An 18,172-nucleotide genomic window follows, 5' to 3' on the forward strand; every position below is an offset into this window, starting at 1 on the left:
AGGTCAGTTTACAAAAAAAAGGAACATTTGAAGTTTCAAAATCTGCTATTTTCCCCCAATTTAAATACAACTGATTTGTGGAAAAGGGGATAATTTAATGATCAAAACCTAAAAAATGCAACCACATTAAACCAAGTCCCTGAGATCATTATACTATTGAATAATGGGATTGTACTGTTCATGATAATTTACAATGCTTCCAGTATCACAATCTCCTGAGTTTTTCTTCACAAACACAATTAGGGACTTGGAAGTTCAAACACTTTGCTAAAGCTTTTTGATTATGTGTTCATAACTCGGTTTCCTTTTCTTAGCAAAGCTAAATTTGACCAAATCTGACAAATCTGCCATGATGTGAAGTTGAAATCATGACTGAGAAGAGTGCTGGTTGAGAAATGGTTAGCCTTGCACCTTAAATCAATCCACATCTCTCATTCCATCCTAGCCACTTATCCTTGTACAGTAATGTGACAAAAGCCCCCCAAAAATGAAGGTACACCTTGAACTGGCACAACATCATTGTTTTATTAGCATCTTGCATTACTTCCCTGAAAGGCAGCTTATGGGGTAAGGACTGTTTTCCAAACCATAAATTGATAACCAAAACAAAAGGTCATCGCTTAAGAACAAGATAAAGAGGACTGAATTGATCAATACTAGGTAATACAACGATTCAGTTGTGTGACAGGACTACCAGAGAACACAGAGCTGTAACAAGTCAGGATATTTTGATGGAAAAAGTTTAAGGTTTTTCTTTCTGACATTTTACAGTCAAAAACATCTGTATCAAAAGGACTTATTTTTCTGTTTTTCAAGTGCCATTATTCAGCCCAATAGTGTATTTACATCCCTAAAATACAAATTTTCACACACAATGTGAGTCTGAAATTTTAGGTAAATTTTCAGCTCTACTGTTATTCAAATGACAATAGATATATTTTTATAAATCTGGCATTTCCAGCTCTGATCCCGAAGAGCCTCAATCCAGCAACTCCATAGATAACCAATACCATCACCAATTTCTAGCTACTTAAAAAATGTATTTTTATTCATAAGTGATGTTAAGTGAAGGAATATCTGGATAGTGTTTTTGGTTACAAACTTTCACTCATGATCAAGATCCACTGAAAGTACAATCTTTTTTTCTTAATTCGTTAATAGCTTTACAGTGTTCCCAAATGTTAGAAATGAATTATTTAGCTTGAGCTATAAGACTTACTGAACTGAGACTACAGGACTGGGATCAGAAAACACCAATTCCAATTTTACCTTGGTTTTCTGATCAAGACAAATAATTCAGCAAACAATTACCTAAACTCTACCTATCCTGCTCACCAGGTTACCTAATTGGTACCGACAGAAGGCACTCAGGAATGAAAAATGGCCCTCAGCACAAGTTTTGCAAAGTTACTATTAAAAAGTTATTCACCTAGTAAAACAAGTCGATTTGCTGTAGCAGGAAAAAGCACAGTCCAGCTGATTTGTGATTGCAACATTATGAAAGTGGGTATTTCAACTTCATTAATATTTTCTGTAGCTCTGCTACTTCAAACCATAACACTTGATTCCCATAAAATACCATTAATCTAACTGAGCAATTTCCAGGTTGGTTTGTTTTTTTTCTGTGCCATGAGGATAAATATGCTTAGGTTAACTCTAAAAAAAACTGAATTCTTAAGAATGTTTCATGTCACAAACTTACATAAAGCTATATAAAATTCAAATGAGATTGTGGTTAACTCATACATAGAATACAATGACTACTGAATCTTCATATTCAAATGCTGTTTTTCAAACAAATGCATACTTGGTACACTCTAAACGAACAAAAGAAAAAACCCACCTACTACATACATGTATTTATAATCATACAAACTCTCATCAGCCAAACTGTGAAACACTTTATTACTTTTAGAATAAATCAGTGCTTTGTTTGTAACAGTGCAATACACCAGCTGACAATCTATATTTTGCACTTAGCTCACTTATTTCCTGGCCTTAGAGACTATTTTACCCATTCACCTATACATGCAGCTTTAAAATGACCAATAAGGTCAATTTGCCAAGAAAAACTATTTGCTTGTATTAATGCCCATGAAGCACTTTCATCACAAAAACATTTCTACCAAACAACGAGGGAAAACAGAAATGTCACCTTCACTCAAATTCCGCACTGTGGCCAACACACCCACAGGAGAAATCTTTCCAGAAAGATGCTTCTCCTTTGCCACAACAACAACAAAGTTCTTGCAGTGCCACATGAAATCTTACTTTCTTCCTCTTTCCATTTAAAACCTATGTTTCTGGAGAAAAACCATCCAGAAATGCTCACAAGCACCTCATAGCATATAAACAAATGAAGAATAGCTACTTAATATGGCATAAAGCAAAAAAAAATGACAAATTAATCAGCCTGGAGCTTCTAGGTGAAGCAGAAAGCAAGAGATGGTATCCATGCAGAATATACAGAATACAACCAATTCGTTTTATATTCTTTTCTGAAAATATTAAATATCGTCACAAGTTCTTGCACACAAGTTTCCAAATGTGCAATTTTAATGCTTTAGTTTCGTTACATATAAAGTAAATTACTTGTTTACCGTTTCAATAACACTAGTAAGGCATAATGCCTTACTGAAAGCACACAGTAACTGAACAAAAACTTTCTATTTGCAAAACACAAATACAGCTGTATATTCAATAATGAGCAATATCTTTGAGCTCTTAACACAAAGCACCAAAAATAAAACTATTCGCAGTTTTCTGAGTCTTTATACTGACAGGTCTTGGTGCTTTTAAAGTTGGAGATGTTCCATTAGTCTCCAGCAGGAGGAGATGTTTTATAGCTTGAAACTGCATTAGTGGTAACCTCCAGCAATGGTAAAAAATACAAGCATGCAAAGCCGTAAAATACTTGCTGCTTTATAAAGGGTTCAGGTCTTCTTTACATGTTATTTTACCATAATAAACAAGGATAATTCTAAAACTAACAAGTCACAGCACCACTGGTGACCTCAAGAACACTCAAAAGAAAACATTTCCAGTCTGTTTCTTTAATCTTTCTGAACAGACTTACTGAAGTTTTACATTCTGAAAAATGTTCAGAATGTTTGATCAAATCTATGAATCTGGAAGGATCCCACACATCATTTGCATTAATTATTTTAGGAGACTAATTTGGTTATAAAAGTTTTACAAAAGGTCTTTGCAATTTTCCTTATAGCCCAATACCACTTAACACCATTATGGATTTTTTCCATGAGCTTAAATTTATTTCTCCAGAATAATAAAAGTAGTAGAAATTCAGTATTTTACTGTACATTTGTAAGGCAGAATGTCAGTTGGCTGTTGTTTTTTACTATAAATTGAACTTGCTGAGATATGGGAATTGGTCAAATTTACACATTTTGAATTCATGTTCATCTGTAGCATTCCAGCTTATTCACATTCATTTCAGTGATGAGATAAATATTTCTGCTACATTCCACTGAATCTAGTTCCACTATTATTCACAGTTAAAAACATCAAATTATCTCCACAATAATTAATAAAACTTTAGAATGCAAAAGGGAAGGGTCAGACTCTGCACATCAATTTCTCTCTGTTCTGAAAACAAGTCTTTTGCAATGCTACAAAATATTCACCTGTTATAATTAACATTAGCATATCCCCCCTTTAGTATCCTTTGAGACAGGTACACAGACTTACACAAAAAAAATCACAGTTAGTGGTATAAGCACTTTCAGTTTATGGCTCTGCAAAATTAATCTCAGCTAGATCATTTTTCCTTCTTTGGTATTGCTGTGGAACTTTGGATTTCTAAAACTCTACTGCCTGCCTCAGACATTTTATCAGATACATCTCCAATCATCTTTAGACAAGTAATAAAGTTTGCTAAACACTTTGCTTGAGCCCCGCAAATCTGTCTCGGGTATAAACCGAGTATCTATCTAACCAGACCGCCCTATCAACAGAAAAAAAGACTTGCTTTCAAAAACAAAATGCTTACATGAATCTTAAAATTAACAATTCGGTCTCAGTGTGCAGTTCTTCCACTTTTATTCAAGTTAATAACCGCCCATCATAGCATTAATTTCACATTTGGGAACAGAAGAGAACATCCTTCCTTTGCCAATGATAAGAGTATTTATTTTAAAAAGTGCAGCACAATTGGGATCACAACGGCATACACTTCAGATAAAAATACCCATGTCTTGCGGATATCTCTTGTGACCCAGTATGTTAGCCCACTGGACCTATGAGAGTGCCATGCTGCCGGATATATACTAGCTTTTAAAAAAGAATTTTCCTCAGTGCCAGGGATTCCAAGGTCTTTTATACTAGGTGGAAGGGTGTTTTTTTTTTTTTAACTCGGAGCATCATCATGTTGTCATTAGTAAACAGAACTGAATACACAGCTGAAAACAAAAAACATTCATCTGGAACCACGTACACACAAAAGCAATACTTAATGAAATTATCTTTTTTCAGAACATTGCCTTATAAATGTGGTTTATTATCTCTCAAAGTAGGTTACTGCATTTAGTTTTAAATGTCAGTGCCACATTTACAAAACTACTACCATTGACTAGAACGTTTTCTGCCACACTATGACTAAAACAAAGTTCTAATCTAACAGCATATCACATCTCCGGGGAAAAATACAAGGACTTAAAATGCAGATTAATGTACACATACAAAAGATATAAGATATGTACTCTTTTAAAAAACTAGACTCTGAAAACCACCTCCCCATTGTAGTCTGTTTAAAATACTACTAGATGGGCAATGAATACAAAATGGTTCATTTCTGCTAAAAAAAACACAAACATAAGGTGAAAAATGCATAATTCTGGTCCAGGCAAAATACCACTTAATTTTGCACTAACAGTAAATTATTGTTGCTGAAGGTTCTTTACTAAGCACTCCATAGCACCTTCAAAATCAAAACAGAATTATTTGGATTTGTATTTAAACAAGGCTGCATACTGTGGAATGACCATGAAATATTTGAAAGTTTCACGATTCAATGAGCTTCAGACTACTAACTCGGCATTGCAGAGATGTTGTAGCTGCAGAGCACACTGAAGGCTTCCCAAGAAGATCAGACTGCCGAGGTCAGGTTTATAGAGCCTGTCTTAAAAGCTGTACTACATACATAATATTCCATAAAGCTATATGAAGACTGGATATGTTTAAGACAGACTATTTTGTTCCTTATGTGTAATGGGTTTAACTCTATTGGCAGTTTCCCATTGCTTCAAAGCCATTCGTCAGGTCTGATGCATGAATTGTGCACAACAACATGATCTTGCTGCTACATTCCAAAGAAGCACTGTCAAACCTCAGTAGAAAATTGCAAAGAGAACGCTGAACTGATCCGAAGCCTCTGGAATTGAGCTGAACACAGCACCGCTCGAAAACTTATAACCTGCATGAAATCACAACACTTGGAATATAAGCATGAAATACAAACAGTAAAAAAAAATGGAACATCATCTCCAATAATGTTTAACGTCCAGAAGATATTCTGTAAATGATTACACTATTTAAGCGTCAGTTGAATACATGAATAACGTGGTGCTCAATGTGATCAAAATTCATCATCAGTTCTGAAAACAAATTGTTGCCCTTAAGTCATATTCCCTGGGTGATGATTTTAATACACTATTATATACACAGTACCAGTGCCTAAAAATGTTCATCTACACCAACGAAACAAAAAAATACAGTGCTACAGACGGCATCATCACATGCTGCTACAACTGTTTGAGTCATTGTTTATGTCACTGCGATGCCAATTTTTTAAACTGAAGAACATGTTCTAGATGACAGGAGGCTTCAGTGACGGCTGACAGAGAAACAGCAGCAACAGTTGCGTCCTCAAGTTGTTTCTCTTGCAGCTTTGTGGGATTTCAGGACAGCAGCATCTGGTCACAACACAGCCTTGCAATAAACTACAAAACCATATCTACGTCCAGAAGTAAGCGCAGTGTGCGTACAATTTCTAAACTTGATTAGCTGTGAAAGATCTAAAACAGTTGTAGCACATGGTAGCGTGGTGAATAATGTCCCAATTGCTTTGTAAGGTCATGCCAGAACTTAACTTGCACATAACAGAACACAGTGTTAAAGGAGCTTGCAGTCCACTGCTTTGATGAACAAAAACCAATACTGAAAAGGTAGAAAGAAAAAAAAAAAGATTAAATGCATTCAGAGTTACAGTGCGAACAGGTTTTACCCATCCCATTCCAAGCAGAGTAAAATTCAAACCAAACCCAAGGTTACGCATTTTTTTTCTTTTGTTAGTTTCCCTGCATCTCTTCAACCCCTGAGACAGAAAGGTTTGTACTTAGAAAAAGTCTAGGTGGCAAGTCTACAACCCTCCCTTTTGTACATCATTCAGTCGTCATAGATCAAAACATTTCATTATAGCTTCCCGATCAAACTTGAAGCTGAGGAAAGACCTGGAATAAAGGACATTTTCACATTCCCCGTTGCATGTAGTAGGGACTCCCTCCGCATGTGTCAGAGGCTGTTCATCATTGGAGCTGCAAAAATCACATACTGCATCTGGAGAAAAGCAAAATACCATTGTTAAATGCCCAGTGAAATAATTAATTAGTGATCAAGAAAACATGCTTTAAAAAAAACTTCAACCAACCCCCTAGATGTCACAGAAATGCCCAACATTAATCATATTTCCTGTGCTGTAGTTTACCCCAGAATACCGTACACTCACCGGTTTCAAAGTTATCCTGCAGTCTTCTCGGCTGAAGCCTCTTCTCTGCTTTCTAAGGGAATAGTTTGACAAATATGGAAAAAGTTAAGAACACATGACAAGCCTGTTTTTTCAGTTTCTACAATATTTCACAGCATGACGCATTTATCAGACACCCTTATCCATGGTGGCAGACAAATACGCCACTTTCATTCCATTAGCAATACATTATGGTTTCATTAGTCATACTTATACAATTTTACAGAAGGGAAATGGGACAGTACTTTATGGTTATTATACAAATAGAACTGGCGAAGCACAATGGTATAATAATTTTTAAACCCTGATGACTGTGATACACAAAGAAAGCCTGTATCAGGATGGCACATGCATATTTAATTAAATGTAGATTTTTTTTCATTTAGTCAACATGGAAACCATAATAACTATTTGCTTTCCGGTTACAATTGCCAATTGTTTGTTATTAAATCTAAAAATCTAGGCTTTACATCTAAGCTCATTGCAATTACCCATGACTCTTTACAGGATGAATGAGGAGGGGCGGACATGCTCTTCCAATCTGCTTATCCATCAAGCCATATAGTGATACGCTACAAGCTCCGCGGTGACATTCAGGAAGATAAGTGCCTATGCATATTTGTGCACTGTTTTAGTGCCCGAATTTAAAACACACACTTGAGTGTGTTTCATGTTGCTTAATAAGACAGGAGAGTTCATACTGCATATTTACCCGTACAGTAAGGTCCCAATATTTACAATTTAACATTGGCAAATTTGATTATTTGTGATTCTGGCAGACGGGGCCTTGGACAGAAGCCGCATAGAGGGAAGAAAACCAAGCCAAAGGTCCTGAAACGCAACTTTCAAATTCACACATCTAGCTAGAGAGTGAGCCTCTCCCTGCCCCCTGCACAAGAGCCTACCACCCAGCACCTGCACCTCAATGTGGTCTTGTTTTTAATCTGAAATGAACATTCCCAGTTCTGTTTCAGCAGTGCGGGGAATGACAGGCTGGAGACAACTTCACAGATGCTCTAACAGTTTCACTGCATTACAGTGGAGTGCACTAGTCAAGGGGGAAGGGAGACAAAGAGCAAACTGGACGTAGAGGAGGGATTCATGTTACTTTAATGGATAACTATACATTTGTGATTAGTCTCCATTGATCTTTAATTGCTCAATGTCTTTTAAACTAACTTAAAGCCAATGTGTTAGTTCTTGAATTATCATAAGGGAGGATTACTTTTGTCTTTTAACCATAAATACCATAGACTTTCATACAACTACAGTTCTCTGCACCCAACCCATGCAAATGTCAAGACCCTTCTGCATATTTAATGGTTCTGTGCACTAGTCCACTATAAACTGGAATGTCTATTACTAAAGGTCTATAAACACGCCATAAGGAGGACAGGGCAAACCGAATAAAAATGTATTCTTCTTAAGGTGAGCAAATAAAATTCTACTTACTGCAGACTGGTGATGCTTAACCTGTTGATTGCTGACACCATTTGCCCTTTTCTTTAGGTTTGGAGAATCTTGGTGTTTTTTTCCATTACCTCGCAAATTCTGCAAAAAAAGATAAAACCTTCACTTCAGTTGTCAGGCAATTTAATGTCTACACAATCCTGGTCCTGTACCAAGTAAAAAACAGAGTATTCATAATTGCGGGTTTAGCAAGAAACTGTTTTTCCTTTGGCATACACAAAATTTAAAATGAAGTCATGGAGTGACAGTACTTACTTTGACTTTTAAGAATTCAGGTAAGTCGTGTTGAGTAGATTGGCTGAATGGCTTTTGTTGCTTTTGTTTCAACCAGCTGTCTCCTGAAGACCCATCCACAATTGTCTGGTTCTGTCTTGATCTAGACCTACCAAAAACAGGCAAACACGTCAACAGTCAGCAGTCAACCTGAAATACTAAACGTTCTATACTCGCTACTTTTACCCAGAATACTTGTATAAGTATTTCTATACATACATATTCTCACAACGTGTTGTGGTATAGTGCTGAAACAATAGATGGAGTAGAAATGTTTTTCATACAATACAACTAAATTTTAAATGAAATACAAAGAAAAACATACCAGGTGCTTTCCAATCATTTGCAACATTAGTGATCCTGGAAGGCCAACTGGAACTAGTTTATGATACATTTAACATTCAGTAATCAAACCCCCACCACCTCCCAACAGTGTAACAGAACAGCAGCAACAAATCTATTTTGCTCCTATTGTAAAACCTGGGTAACTTCTGCACAGAGCAAGCTGTGTAAGCGCTGCACAAAATCCATAGAGGAAAGACAAACAAAATCAGCTTCAAATGTAGCTTTCACGAAATGGACCTTACCTTAGACAATCATGCCATTTTAAAAACAAACTTGAGAAAAACTGCAACATATTACATGATATATTCCAAACTGCAATCGATGTTGCCCCCCTCCCTCACACCCAGGACATTAAATACAGTTCCGAACTTACCGAACTTTGTCCATCTGAGGTTTGGCTGGTGTGCTACCATTGGGAGGGAATCCATTGTCACTGTCTGAAGACTCTCCTTGCTTTTTAGCTATCCATTCTCTGAGAGGTCTATAAACATTGATAAGAGGGGAAAGAAAAAATTAAACCTTTTACAGATGTGAAGAACTCTTCATTTCACACATATATGTTTTGTTACACAGCTTCTTCTGCCGTTTTATTACCACATGCAAATTAGGGTTACGGAAAAGTTCCGGAAAAGAGAACCGAACCTGCCGCTGGAGGAGCTGCTGTGGGATATGAGTAAAACCTGAATCATTACAGTTCTTTGGTCAATCACATGAAGCCTTGGGCTTCATCCTCAGTCTACCACAAGATGGGAGCAGACCCTAAAGCCAACTGTACTTCATATGGATATATACAATTGAGCCTTGTCATGACAAGCCTACTGAACTAGGTCATGTAAAATTTATCGGCATACTTTGCCTACTCAACAAAGGATCCATTATCAGGCCCTTTGAAGAGGGACAAGAATTGAACTGTATGACAAGAAACACACAAAGGTGTGCATCACACCAACTACATTCTAATGTTTCCGAGGGATATGCTCCATTTGAGATTAGTTAAACTTCCTGCTGCACTGCAGCAGAGAAATGAAATGAAGGATTATAAATGATTTAATCAACAACTCCACCCCACAACCAAAACCATCCGAGTTTGATGTATAGCCATCAAAGTCTATACACTGATGTGCCTTGACATAAAACGCATCTATAGACAACTGTCAACACACTTACAGAATAGCAGAATATTCAGACTTGACATAAGACCAAACTCCTTCATCAACAAGCTCAAAACACATATGTCCCAAAAGTAATGATTCAGATTTGTGATGAGTGTTTGAAGAATGTTGAGAGCTTCCCCATACCTTTGGAGTTATTTTTCACAGAAGGACGAAACAGACATTTAAGAAAAATCAGTATCATCTCAAATCTGGAAGGGCAGCCTTTAGCCGTCTCAGGAAATGGAAATGGGAAAAAGGAGAGCAAAACTGAAACCAGACCGATGGCATATTGTTCTGTTATTGTTCAGCTTTAACGCATGGAGCTGACACAAAGACTACACAAAGGAGAAACTTAAAAGTACGGAAATTGTGTCACCAACACTGTTTGTAGAAGACTTTACACATCAAGAGGAAAGGCAGAGGCACCAAACTTAGTTTTTTCCCCCCAAATAGGCATCAAAGGCATTGAAGCTATCAGATTCAAAAGCTCTTTCGGGTGCCTGCAGAGTGTGTGAACCCAATACTGGTCTTATCAGTCACATCTGTGTTCACAGAAAGTACTAGCTTTTGACCATGGACTTAACCCATTAATAAATGAACATACAAGTGAACAAAGGGACCTTAGGGTCTTTCCAAGTTTAAAAAATGCACATAAAGCTCTGACAATGGACAAAAAGTAACCATACAAACAATTCCGCATGCACAATGTTCTCCCTAACAGTGCAGCCCCATCACTGCTGTGACCGTTCGTGAGAATGTAGCCTTACTGTTCAAAGCTTCTGCATACAGAATGTCCATTACTTGCAATGTGGCATTCTGCAATCTTCACATGATACTCTGATGGAAGTAATGGTCAAATACAATAATATTCTGAAAGCCGTTTGCAAAACACCTGCTATTATTCCTCTTGTGAAGCAATGAATCCTAATGTTAAATGTATATACCTCCCACACATCTTTTTGATCCTTCCCATCTTACAAATACCTAGTGGGTAAGAAAACTGCAACATATAAATTGGTAGGTGAAATATGAATAAAAGTTGTTTCATTTACTTTTGCGTCCGCCTTATGTATGGTTTATATACAGTTAAAAGGTACATTATTTTGATTCCACAGAAACTCCTTCATAACTGCAGCATACTTTAATAAATTTCTGTAGTATCTTGGATAAGTAAACCATAGTTTTTAACAGATCTGTTTTATTTAGGTTTTTAACTGCTATACAATATTTTATTCTGCTTAAACCCACCTCATAAATGGAATGGCCATAAAAAATTTATTGGGTGCAAGTCCCAGTTTGGATTTAGGAGTCATATCATTCTTGTGCGATGGAAGCTTTTCTATTGAAAACCACTCGATATTCTGCAATGATAAAAAATACAATTTTATAAATGATTGAAAAAAAACAAAACTCACAATGTAGAAGAACAATCCCAATCACCTACCCGGATTTCTTTCCTTGTTTTAGGGTTAAATTTGGTCTCCTTGGGAACCCCAGGGATTATGTACAAACGGGCTAACTGATCCGTGATTCTCTGCTCAATGAATGTATCTTTGCAGATGCGATCTCGAATGTCGAATCCAGTTTCTTCCAGCACCTTGAAAGAGAAAAGAAAATAACCTTTTTTCCCAAAAACCACAGCACACGGACTACAGAGCAAATAAAGCAGAATGCTGATTTTATTTGTAAATATACTAGGAATAATGTGAAAAATGCCATGTGACAAAAACATATATAAAATATAGCAGCTGTGTAAACAAACTAAACAAAAATTGGGGGAAAAAAAAGCAAGAGCCGATCTAGAAAAATACTTTCTTACTAGTTTTATAAATATTCAAAATCATATCCATCAATAATTAAAAGAAGCTCTAGTATGTCACAATCCCTGTCCTCCTAAATTAACAGTAAAGAGCTACCGAGAACTAGATCATAAAAGTTTGAACACACCACTCAGACATAATCAAGGCTTGCAACATGAAAGCGATAATCACCAGTATAACAGCAGGTGGCGCTCTTCCCATTGCACTAGACTTTCACCAACCTTTACCCTACACTGTGTCACAGGAAGAGCAGTCCTTCGAATGAGACATTAAACCATGATCCTGGGTTACCGATTACTCGGTCATATAAATGTTATGCACGTAATGCATTTCCCCCAAAAGCGCACGGCATTTACCGACGCGCCCCAGCCTTCTTTTAAGAAAACGAAATTCTCACTTGCGTTAAAACTGAGAACAGGAGACCAGTCTTTACCCAGAAAATTGCAGGAGTATGGAGCAAGCTACCCAGCCGTGTTCTTGAAGCGGACACCCTGATTTCTTTCAAGAAACAGCAGGATGAGACCCCCAGATTGGTTGACTCCTAACTCCCAAACAGGCTAGATGACACATTCTTATGTTCCCGCTTACTTCTACTGGGAAAGTAATTTTACACTTCTTGCATTTTTCTTGGCCGATCCCCATTTTGAACTTCTATTGTTTTTGGACTTTGGGGAATGCTGTAAAATCTTAGGGGGCTAGTTCAAGTTCAAGGGATAGAACCTCTAGGTTTTCTGGTATTGTGTGCTGACCTCTCGTGCAGCACAGTCATGGGGAGCCTCATCCTCGTTCACTTTGCCCTTGGGGAAGCCCCAGCCAGACTTGGCAAGATAACCCTGAACAAGCAGGACCTGAAAAAGAAAACAGGAGAAAACCACTTACTAGCAGAAAAACAACCACCTGTTAAAAGTTTAATACTTTAGATATCGAATATTTTGAAGATATTGGTCACCTGACAGGATAAACAAAATCTCCTGTGCATGGCATTTGGAAAAGAAAATCCTAAACATCTACTCCATTTTATGTGTTTCTACTGAAGCTGTGAACTGCTTCTCTTGTTACTTGAATAGGTGGGACTATTTGTGGATTGTGCAATCATGATGTAGAAACTATCTGACGTATTCTGCCACACAAAAAAAAAACATGACTTTCTGAGGGCTATTGACAAATTAACAACTAGAAATACACAGTGTAAAACGAAACATGCTTAAGAACATTAGTTGTCTGATAAGACTTTTTCCTCAAGTTGCACAATATTTTGGCTCACGAATACGACATGCCTGTAATTAAAAGATCATACAAAGGTTTGCTGAACGTCTAGCACACGATTTGTTTAGAGCAGCAGTAAGGCACAATTGTCAAGGCACTGCACTGTCAGCTGGAAGATTATGGTTCAAAGCCCAGGTAGGGCACCGTTGTTGTACCAAGCAAGATACTTGGATTTCTTTGGGAAAACAAAGCATCAACCAAATTAATCATCTCCTTTTACTAATGAAGATCTAAGTAGTCATAAAAACTATTGGACTAAAACTGGAAAAGACTGAAAAGTTTTTTTTAAAGAATAAAAAAAGTTCATCAACCAGTAAAAAATGTAAAATGAAGGCAAGATGACCAGGATTGGGCATTTGAAGAGAGACGCTTTCCTGTACTAAAGAGCTGAAAGGGTGTAAAAATGGAGCTCACTTTCAAAGTACTCACATTTTCAAGTGTTTCATCGAGAATAATTGCACCATATGTTGGAACCCCCATTTTATACTCCTTCCACTGTTCTAAAACCTTCTGAACATCTTCTCCTTGTGGCAATAAAAAAGGACAGTGATTAAAAAGTAAACAAAAGGTTAAGGATTGAAAACTGCAAATAAATACAGTAACTCTTCAGCACTGGTGCTATTTTCAGGCCACAAATACTAAAACTCAGGTGTCAGATGAAATGCTGACATTATTACATCCTGTACAGAACTACTTTAACTGTGTGACACCAGTGACATCACTCCAGGCCATTTCACACACAAACCAGTTTTCTTCTACATTTTAATATCAGCTTATAAAATGAACATCATATCCATTAAAACGGCCTTTGTCACAACATCTAGAAAGTCATCACCACCAGCAGCCAAGACTGGACACAAACATACAGTTCTGAATATTGCGATATCTGTGTGGCACCATCACTCTTGTATCCATTTATTACAGAAAAACTGTAGACTAGGATAAAAACAATGAGTAAAACAGGATTATGGTAAAACCGAGTAATTCAAAAGCAATCCCTAATTTGTATCTCTGTGCTGAGATTTGGAGCAAAACACCCTTAAAGTATTAGCAAGGTAAGTAGCCATTCAGCCAATCTTGCCTGTCTGGCAAACAAGACAGTAACTGATCTAAGGCGTCTGTCTACATTTCCTCATTCTGACCTGTATGAAATCACAAGCAGAGGCCACAAAACTTTCCTTTCCAAAACTGAAAGGGTAAATACATTTTAGCAATATAGTTGCTCTATTTATCAATTTACTTTAAGTCCAAGCACTTAAGCAAATTAAGTCACTTTGGATGAAAATGCCATCCAGGCTAACAACATTCACCCTTCCATTGTCAGAAAACTAACCGCCTAGTGAGGGCTGTCATAACCCAGAGCCTATCCCATAAGCACAAGACACAAGGCAAAGCTGAAATACCACTGCAAGACAAGGATGGCTATTCTGAATTGCCAGGGCCAGCTTTTTGTTGAAAGTATGAGGAAACTTTAGCACCCTGGGAAAGCCCACACAAACGCCGGGAGATAATAATAATACTAATTGCTTACACTTATATAGCGCTTTTCTGGACACTCCACTCAAAGCACTTTACAGGTAATGGGGACTCCCCTCCACCACCACCAATGTGCAGCATCCACCTGGATGATGCGAATGCAGCCATAGTGCGCCAGAACGCTCACCACACATCAGCTATCAGTGGGGAGGAGAGCAGAGTAATGTAGCCAATTCATAGAGGGGGATTATTAGGAGGCCATGATTGGTAAGGGCCAACTGGAAATTTGGCCAGGACACCGGGGTTATACCCTTACTCTTTTCGAGAAGCGCCCTGGGATTTTTAATGACCACAGAGAGTCAGGACCTCGGTTTTGTGTCTCATCCGAAGGACGGCCCCTGTTTGCAGTATAGTGTCCCCATCGCTATACTGGGGCATTAGGACCCACATGGACCGCAGGGTGAGTGCCCCCTGCTGGCCCCACTAACACCTCTTCCAGCAACAACCTTAGTTTTTCCCAGGAGGTTTCCCATCCAGGTACTGACCAGGCTCACACCTGCCTAGCTTCAGTGGGTTGCCAGTTGTGAGTTGCAGGGTGATATGGCTGCTGGCAAACTTTAGTGTGCAAACTTCAAACTAAAGGCTCCACAGCCGAAAAATGTTGAGCTTCTTTTCAGCATAGAATAAACCTTTACTTGTTCCATTACTGGTAGGTTATTTGACTTCAGGGAAAATTGACCCTGGCGTGCCTGAACTGTGCCTGCCCTGTGATGGACTAGCGCTCTTCTGTGACTCTGAATGAAAGAAGCCATCAGAAAAATGGATAGATTACACAAAAAATATACTGGGTGTTGTAAAACAGTGCACGCTTTTAGTTCTACACTAGCAAGCGTCCCAAGGTATACAACAGTGGTCTTCACCGCCAGACATCTTAACTAACACTGGTCTGCAGTCGGCAGTCCGATTCAGCTCACGGTAAAGATTATGAAAGGATATCAGCTTTTGCAAACTCTCTTATCCCGCACTGAGGCAATCCTGGTGTGTTCTGCATGTAGAAGTCCAAGTAAAACCAGTGGGCAAGCTCGATCTGGAAACAAACTCGGATTGCATTGTCTCGTTCTTCACTGGGAATGTGCAGGATGAATCGGCTGGAAAGACAAGAGAGTGAAACATGGAACTCAGGTGTCCCTGCATGAACAGAAAGGTCACAAGAAGAAATGAACAGGTATGTTAATAACTTACTAATGTAATGTTGTTGTTGTTTTTTTACTGTTATTGGTTTCCTCACACAAGCACTGTGCCTTAATAAATGATGATGTTTTCCTGAGAACATGACCGTAACCCGTGTTAATAAGTCAAAGAAACAAAGAAAAAGTCCAAACTAACAGGAGGCCGCAAAACTCGGGGTACAGCAGCAGCTGCTCGGCTACACACCACGGATGACATATTAATGGTGCACACGCATCTTTTAAACAGAGATCTCCTGTGTTAAAGCCCTGCCTCTTCCTATTAACATCAGATGAAATACATCAAGGAAGTAAGTCAATATGTGGTAATAAGCAACACCAACATTTTATATAATAGGTTACTTTGTGAAAATGATTTATTAAGTACAAAACAGTGCAGTCACCCAACTATAATAAGAATACATAATACATAATAGCCTTGTCCCCAAAATCAATTTCTCTGGGCCACTTCTTTAATAGCAAAAGCAACAAATAATTCCTTGCTGCTATACAGTACTTTCACAAAGATTCCCAAGAGAGGCTGCACATAGGAGGGGGTTTCAATGATGTGCAGCAGCTATCGTGCACCAGCAGCCCCACCACAGAGCAGACTGTGAGAAACTGCTTCTCCAAGGGGAGCTTTGGGAAGTCTGGAATCCAGACAGGTCCAGATCACCAGGGATAACAGCTGTACTCTTTCAAATAGTGCCATGGTATCTTTAACAGTTACCGAGCCAGAATCTTGATTCTACTCCTCATATGAAGGACAGCACCTCCAGTGACATTCTGGAGCAAAGGCTTGAAAACTGGGGTGCAGAGCAAGGAGTGCCACACACTGGTCAGCCTTCACCCCTTACAGCAGCAACCTGGCTTTCCCTAAAGGTCTCCCCATCACAGTTATGACCAGGCCTGTTGAGCCGCAGGGATCGGAGGAAATCGGATCACAAGATAGTGATACTGCTGCTTATTGCTCATTTATTTGTATAAAAGACATCTAATTAAGCTTTAAAAGGGGGCACAACCAACAAAGCAAAAACTCAATTACACGAATTAATGTCTATGACCAGGCCACAAATAACAGTCTCCTTATATTATTAGTGATTATTATTATTATTATGCACTCCTTATATTATAAGTGACCATCACTGACACTTCAATCTCTATGCGATTCAAGCCAGGCAAGTTGACAAACCGCCAAGTTAGAAAAACGCACTGAACAGTTAGCTCCCAACAGCCCAAGAGCAAACAATCGAGAAGGTATAGATTTCACACACAAAAATCAATTGATTTGATCAATTTCTCCGTCCACAGCGGGTATTCAAACGAGAGCACGGTTTTAAAAGTTATTGTCTAGCATGTTTAGCAGAAATGAACTCATTGCTGTAGCAATCGGCTCGCTACCGAAATACACATCTTCTAAAGTAATGGAAAGGATGTCGTCCTTTTCTGCCGACAAATAACTACTGCTTTACTATTAAGAAGTAATCACAATGCCACACCAGTACAATGAAACGAAAACAATTATCTGAAACTTCGACTGACGTTTGTTTTGCTCAGCCCGATAATACAAGCGTTTTCTTAAAATAAAATACTCCTAGTTTCATTTCTGTGCTTGAAAATACATTTGAAGCTAGACCGAACCCACCCCCTCTAAACAATGATTAAGACATAAAGCAAACACTCACCGCACTAAAACACTTTGCTACCGTACACCTCCCGGTATGAAAAAGGACATAATCGACAACCAGAAGCGCCCGAATAACTGGCTACATCTTTTTCATAATAACACTTACCTGCAGAGGTCGTCCAATACGCCGCTGGGAATCTCCCCTCGTTTCGTCTCCATGATGAGGATAAGAACATCCCGAACTAACAAAACTGTTCATAAGAAGAAACAAACACCACGATGGAACTGCGATTTTTTTAACGTCGCACGAATAACAAAGTGCGAAACGGAAGAAAACATCGGTGCGACCCACGCAGGAGCAGCTCGCAAACCAACCACTGAAGGGCCAAAGGCGAAGACGGACGCGGCCGCCGCTCAATCATACAGAGCGGAACAGGACCAGAGGCGATGGCGTCACAAAGGTAGGTGGGACAAACGCCAGCCCGGGGGCTGGCCTTTCGTCCAGACACAAAATTGGCATCCCAGTGAGCCAATCACAATGGTGAAAGGCGGTCTAATCTTCCATCACAATATATGTCGTCCAATCCGGGCTCCCCGTTTGTCGAGTTTGATTGAGAAAACAAGGAAGACTTTAACAGGCCGAAAATACGTCCATAACCGCATTTCGGAAATTGAAGAGTGGCTGGGCGGCGTCGGTGCTTTCCGGACCTATTCGAGTATTTCCGGAACAAAACAAAGGTCTCGTATTTCCGCTT

At 38.6% G+C, this 18,172-nt stretch overlaps 1 protein-coding gene across 2 annotated transcripts; it reads right to left on the reverse strand.

Moving 5' to 3' along the window:
• Positions 1-5,642: 5,642 nt before the first annotated feature.
• dcp2 (decapping mRNA 2) lies at positions 5,643-17,857 on the reverse strand. Of its 2 annotated transcripts, XM_088629952.1 has the most exons (12): positions 17,584-17,857; positions 15,561-15,712; positions 13,518-13,645; positions 12,572-12,670; positions 11,447-11,599; positions 11,251-11,363; positions 9,222-9,329; positions 8,486-8,612; positions 8,213-8,311; positions 6,743-6,794; positions 6,468-6,573; positions 5,643-6,174 (listed from the first exon to the last, which is right to left on the reverse strand). In XM_088629952.1, the coding sequence occupies exons 1-12, from the start codon at positions 17,634-17,636 to the stop codon at positions 6,033-6,035; spliced, it is 1,332 nt and encodes a 443-aa protein (XP_088486078.1). In that variant the 5' UTR covers positions 17,637-17,857; the 3' UTR covers positions 5,643-6,032. The 2 variants fall into 2 exon arrangements, with proteins under 2 accessions (XP_088486078.1, XP_088486079.1); XM_088629953.1 differs by lacking the exon at positions 5,643-6,174 and having other exon boundaries at positions 6,191-6,573.
• Between the last annotated feature and the right edge of the window lie 315 nt (positions 17,858-18,172).

This window comes from Lepisosteus platostomus, chromosome 4 (assembly GCF_059453375.1).
Source record: "Lepisosteus platostomus isolate fLepPlt1 chromosome 4, fLepPlt1.hap1, whole genome shotgun sequence".
In the NCBI taxonomy this organism is placed as follows: Eukaryota; Metazoa; Chordata; class Actinopteri; order Semionotiformes; family Lepisosteidae; genus Lepisosteus; species Lepisosteus platostomus.

What these genes read in the sequence shown, in the direction of transcription:
- dcp2 (XM_088629952.1), bottom strand. Translation starts at nt 17,636, where the DNA reads ATGGAGACGAAACGAGGGGAGATTCCCAGCGGCGTATTGGACGACCTC. An exon ending in AAACAAGGAAAGAAATCCGG is followed by an intron (nt 11,364 to 11,446) that starts GTAGGTGATTGG and finishes TTATCATTGCAG; the next exon opens with AATATCGAGTGGTTTTCAAT. An exon ending in TTAAGCATCACCAGTCTGCA is followed by an intron (nt 6,795 to 8,212) that starts GTAAGTAGAATT and finishes CTATTCCCTTAG; the next exon opens with AAAGCAGAGAAGAGGCTTCA.